At 62.4% G+C, this 5,434-nt stretch overlaps 1 protein-coding gene across 1 annotated transcript; it reads right to left on the bottom strand.

Annotated features, from left to right (window-relative positions):
- Positions 1-458: 458 nt before the first annotated feature.
- Positions 459-4,284, bottom strand: SIVA1 (SIVA1 apoptosis inducing factor). The gene is made up of 4 exons (XM_007944588.1): positions 4,167-4,284; positions 2,441-2,647; positions 1,705-1,861; positions 459-516 (listed from the first exon to the last, which is right to left on the bottom strand). Exons 1-4 carry the CDS (start codon positions 4,282-4,284, stop codon positions 459-461), a joined length of 540 nt encoding a protein of 179 aa, XP_007942779.1.
- Positions 4,285-5,434: the final 1,150 nt, after the last annotated feature.

Here is a 5,434-nt window from a genome sequence, read left to right as displayed (position 1 = left end):
ACATCCATTCCCAGCCTGCGGAGTGTCTTCCTGAGCTGGCACGGTATCCACGTCCATTCCCAGCCTGAGGGGTCTCTCCAAGCCGGCACGGTATCCATGTCCATTCCCAGCCTGAGGGGTCTCTCGGTACGGTATCCACGTCCATTCCTGAGTAATCTTCCCGACCCAGCAGGCCACCCATGTCCATTCCCAGCCTGCAGAGTCTTCCTGAGCTGGCAGGTCACCCACTTCCACACCCAGCCTGCGAGGTCGTCACAGTTCTCAGCAGGCTGCAGGTTAGATGCAGCAACACCATCAACATGACTCACACAAGAGCCCTCTTGTCCAAATATAAATGGTTTATTCATTTCTGTCATTTGGAGTATAAAATATAAAATACAAAGCTCCCCATACCCTCTTGCCCACAGTCTGGTCCCTGAAGACTGGCTCACTGCAGAGCCGGCTGGTCCACAGTGGCCTCAGGCTTCAAACATAGCACAGCTGGTACAGAGCACCTTCTCATGAGGGTCGCTGTAGCTGCAGATGGAGCCGGAGAGAGAGAAGCCGGTAAGCCACCTGGACCCACCTGGGTCCCAGCAGGACCCACCACCCCAGAACCACACACAAGTCCTGTGAGAAGCCCCTATACCATGTCACACTTGGCACTCTTCCAAGGCTTCAAGACTCTGTGAACCAAGAGTAGGAAACCCACAAATCAGGGTGAGCGCCACGGGGAGTCAAGGTATGTGGAGTGCCTGTACCCCTCACCCCTGACCTCCAGAGTCAGTGCCACAGGGAGTGGAGGTGGGTGGGGGCCTGCCCCCCGGCCTCTCAGGGTGAGCACTGTGGAGAGTCGGGTGGGTGGGGTGTGTGTCCTGGGAAAGGGAAGCAGTAGGAAAAGCTAAGCACAAGGGACACAGACAGCAGGAAGTCCTGCAAGGACTTGGCACTCTACCTAGGGCTCCCAGCACACCTGGTGGGGGGCAGGGTGACCCCAGCACCTGTCCTCCTGCTGGTGCCAAATGCACTGAGGGGAGGAGGTGACTGGGACCTGGAAAGGCAGGAAAGACCCTCCTTTTCAGTTCACAGAATAGGAAGTGGAGGAGCCAGCCTTCAGACAACCCCGCGCCAAGTGAAACTGGGGGAGGGCGGGGCTTGCCCTGCACCCCCACTGTCATCTCACTCGTTCAGTTTCAAAAGCTGCCAACAAGGAGCTGGGTCAGGTCTCTAGAACCGGCCACTAGGCTGTTTTGTGGAACTCCTCTTTCGTACAGTGCAAAGAGGCCCTGCAAACGCCCCCCTTGGGAGACCTGCCCTGAGGGGAAGCAGCCGTGTCCTCTGAAGGTCCGGTCAGCTGCAGTGAGCCTACACATGTACACACACCCTCACACACCAACCAGACAGGCATGCCAGCCCGAGAGGACCTCGGACCAGGTAGACAGGTAAAGCCTGGGGCTCCACCTGCCAGCAGCTCCTCAAAAACTGAGCACATTCACAGGAAATAAGACACGTCCTCCCGGGAGCCCACAAACGACTAGAGGGGACTGCAGTCAGGGTGCAGCTCCCGACAAGGAGGGATCACAATGTTTCCAGAAAAAACCACCGGCTTCAGTCTGGCAAGGCAACAAAGCTGACCGCCATGCCCGCCACGCCATCCTCCCGAGCCCCAGACGGACCATGTACTGCAGACGAGCTCTGTGGGGACACATAGGTAAAGCCACTCACTCGACAGAGGAGCACAGGGCGCAGGCCACGGCGCCACAGCCCCAGCAGGTACGCAGGCACCGCCCGCAGAGTGGCCGCTCACACTGGCTACAGACAGCCTTCCCGTCCACGCTACGCACACACGAGGAGCAGGCCCTGGATGCCGCCTCTGACAGGTCTGCAAGGAAGATACACCACGGACCATCAGCCGGTGATCACTGCTTCCCCGCACCCCTAGAGGGGGTGGGCCTCCTTGCGCCCCTGGCCATGGTCTCTATGGGGTCTTTCACACTGTCACTCCCTACTCGGGCCACTACAGCATGACCACCAGAGGCCCTGGCTCTGTCCTGGGGACATCCATGCCTTGTCAACCCTCATGTCTCCAGGGGACCCTCCCGACATGCCCAGAGCTCAGTACAGCAGAGGCTGATCTCACGAGAGCCTTGCCACGCCCAAAGCTCTAGCCAGCCGTCTGGAGCAGAACAGAGGTGATGCCAAGGCCCAGGGACAGTGGCCTCCACCTCTGGGATGCTGGTGCCAGAGAGCCACAGGGGGACTGCAGAGGGGCACTTGGGGCAGCTCTGCTCCCTCCTGGCCCGAGACTGAGGGCCGTGTACCAGCTTCCAGGTCTGGAGGTGTAGTGAGGACATGTGGTTATAGGTGTGCAGCCCTGGCACCTGCTCCTCCAGTAGGAGAGGCCCTGCTCACAGCCTCCCAAATGGAGCAGAAGAGCTCGGTCCACTTCAGCTGCACTCACCAGCCCCCGAGGCCTGGGCACGGCTCCTCAGTAGGCAGCCACCTGGCCCGATGAACATCTGCCCGCGGGTGGCCCCTGGCACGCCTGTGGGGCTGGGCTTTGGGGACTCCGGCAGGTGGACAAGGGTGCAGGTCTCTGGTGCGCCTTCTTCCCACGTATGGTCCATGTAGGCCTGGGCCCCACGGAACAGAAGCTGCCTGGTTCTCTCTGCAGAAGATAAGGATTCCGTGTTGACGACACCAGTCCCCAGAGCCCCAAGAGGTCCCCTTTGGCAGGCACGCTGTGGCCCCTGTGCTCTGTCACCCACAAATGCCAGGCTGTGGCCAGCTGGGTCCTCCTCTCCCTTCCTCACCTGGGCTCTGCTGCCATCTCCTGCAGGAAGGTTCTGGACCCTCCACCCCCACCTGGACTCATGACAGGGGCTCCCACTCTCCTCACTGCTCACATGCCAGTGTGGCTCTCAGTCTCACTCAGCTGGCCTCCCCTACAGGCTGCATGCCCCCACATATGGCATGCACTAACAAGTTTCCCACCAAGAAGCAGGCCTTGGGCTCTGGGCCAACCCCAGCCAGCAGCCCTACACCTGCAGCAGTGGGCCCTGACAAAGGCCGCCCATCCCTTCTGATCTTTGTGGGTGTGGACCCCCACCCAAGAGCTGACACGGTCCCTCAGCACCCAGAACCTGCCTCTCTATGTGTCTACAGAGTCCCCAGAGGCACAGTCACAGATCCAAGCCTGGACTTCAGTTCTTCAAATGCCAGTTCAGGGTTCCCCTTTACCCAGACACAGCCCAGCAAGGCCTGCTTGCAGACAGGCTGCTGGCCCCAGTGCAATTGGCAGCAGCCACTGCCAAACGAGGTGATATTGCCAGTCAGGTCCCCCCTCCCACCCCACTGCAATGGGCATGGGGGTGCATGGTGAAGGCACTGCCTGTCTTGCGGGGTTTGTGGTTGAGGATGGGAAGAAGGCTGGGCTGGACATCGTGACCTGTGAGCTCAAACATGCGTCCCACTGTGAGCGCGGAGCCAGGGACAAGACCCTGCTGCTCCAGGGCTGGAGGACGGTGAAGAGCGCGGCGGGTGGGAAGGCCTTCGGACCTAGGGGCACACACGTGAGGCTGTGCGGCAGCTCGGGCTTCAGAAGATGCTGGGGTCTGCAGTCCCTGCGCACAGGGGCAGGTTGCCCAAGCGCCAGGGGGCAGCGGGAAGGATCCTGAATAGCAAACCGCGCCTGCCGGCGAGACAGAAGCCAGGCGCAGTGTGGCCTCGCTCCGCGGTCTCAGTCACTCACGGGAACGGCCGACCGACAGCCCCATGCACACCCCAAATCCTCTGGAGCGCACTGTGCCCACGGCCCACGCTGGCCCGTTAGGGGCTACGGGACACTGTCCTGCTCTCCCCGCCTCCCCTCTCAGCCCGGCTGTCTCGTGCACGACCCGCTTAGGTGCTGCCCCCGGGAGGCCTCGTCGGCGTCACCGAGGAGCCCAGCCTCGTGTCCGCCCCACCGGGGCCCATGCAGCGCGAGGGGCGCTCCACAAACAGCTTCCCCGTGGGAGAGGGCTTCGGCCCATCGGCCATCTCCCTCCCCACCGCCTCCTGGGCTGCTGAGCGGGAGACGGGCTCGTGTGAGGGTAACGGGGACGGACCCCGCACCGACGACCCGCAGGCCCCACCGCGAACGGGGAGGGGGCTGCGGCGGCCCGGCCAGCCCCTCGGCTCCGGCTCACCGAAGACCTCCCGGGAGTGGCGCTCGCCGCACACGCCGCGGCTCAGCTCCTTCGGACCCACGCGGATCTTGAGCTGTAGCGGGGCCGCGTCCCTGAAGGGGCAGCCCCGCTTGGGCATGGCCGCGGGCCGGGGGACGCAGCTCGGCGGGATCGCGCCTCTCCGCTGACCCGCGACGTCACAGCCGCGCGCCAATCCCGGGCCTAGGGCGGGGGGCGGGGCTTGTGCGCGGCGCGGCGCGGCGCGGTGCGGGATAGGCTGGGGCGAGGGCAGGAGGCGGGACTCGTGCAGGGGTCAGAGGGAGCCGGTGGCGCGGGAAAGGCTAGGGGCGAGGTCAAGGGTCGGGGAGGTTTAGCCATGGAACGGGATAGACTGTGGTGAGCTCGCGGGGCGGGACTAGTGAGCGACGCAGCGCAGGATAGGCGCGGGGTGAGGTCAGGGTGCGCCGGGGGCGGGACCGATGTACATGAAGCACGGGATAGGTCTGGGCCAGGTGGGGGGACGGGACTCGCGGCTCGCAATAGGCCGAGGGCGAGGTCAGTGTCGGGACTCGTTCATAGCGTGGCTCAGGATAGTCTCCGGACGAGATTCGGAGGCGCAGGAAAGGCTCGGTGTTTCAGCTTTTTTTTTTTTTTTTTTCAGCCCTCAACAGTCCTCCTAACTGGTTATCGTTCCTGGTTTAACTGACCAAAGGTTCAAGATAACTCACTTTTCCCTAACTTAATTTTGCAAAGCTCCGAGCGCTCATCAAAATGGAGACATGCTGGACGGGTGCCAGCTGAGACCAGAACTCATGGCCCCTCAGCTTCGCGATCGCTGCGCTCCCATGGGTGCGGTCCCCACCTCCCCACGCGCGCCCTCGTCCTTGCTCAGATACCCAAGGCAAGGCCGTTCTCACAGCCAGCTCACCCCACCCCAGCCGGCCTGAGCACACTTTTCCGCCAGCACCTGCGGCCGCGCGACCATGCCTCCTCTCCTTTCCCGCCACTGACGTGTTGCAGAGACAGGGCGCTTGCCCTAGAGGGCGTCCTCGTTGTCTGGTCCTCTAAAACAAACCAACTCACTGCCGTAGAGTCGGACCTGAGGACCTGACTCATAGCGACCCCTCCTTGGGTTTCCGAGGGGGTATCTCTACGGAAGTAGATTGCCCAACCTTCCTTCCGAGGAGCGGCTGGTGGGTTTGAACCGCCAGCCTTCTGGTTAGCACCACCAGGGCAGCTAGTTCTCAATTCATCCCAAATTCTGAAAAGTCGTGGAAGGACACTATGCC

Source organism: Orycteropus afer, unplaced genomic scaffold (genome assembly GCF_000298275.1).
Source record: "Orycteropus afer afer isolate SDZICR_OR568_19922 unplaced genomic scaffold, OryAfe1.0 scaffold00128, whole genome shotgun sequence".
NCBI classification, from domain to species: Eukaryota; Metazoa; Chordata; class Mammalia; order Tubulidentata; family Orycteropodidae; genus Orycteropus; species Orycteropus afer.
This window is presented reverse-complemented; position numbering and strand designations above follow the sequence as displayed.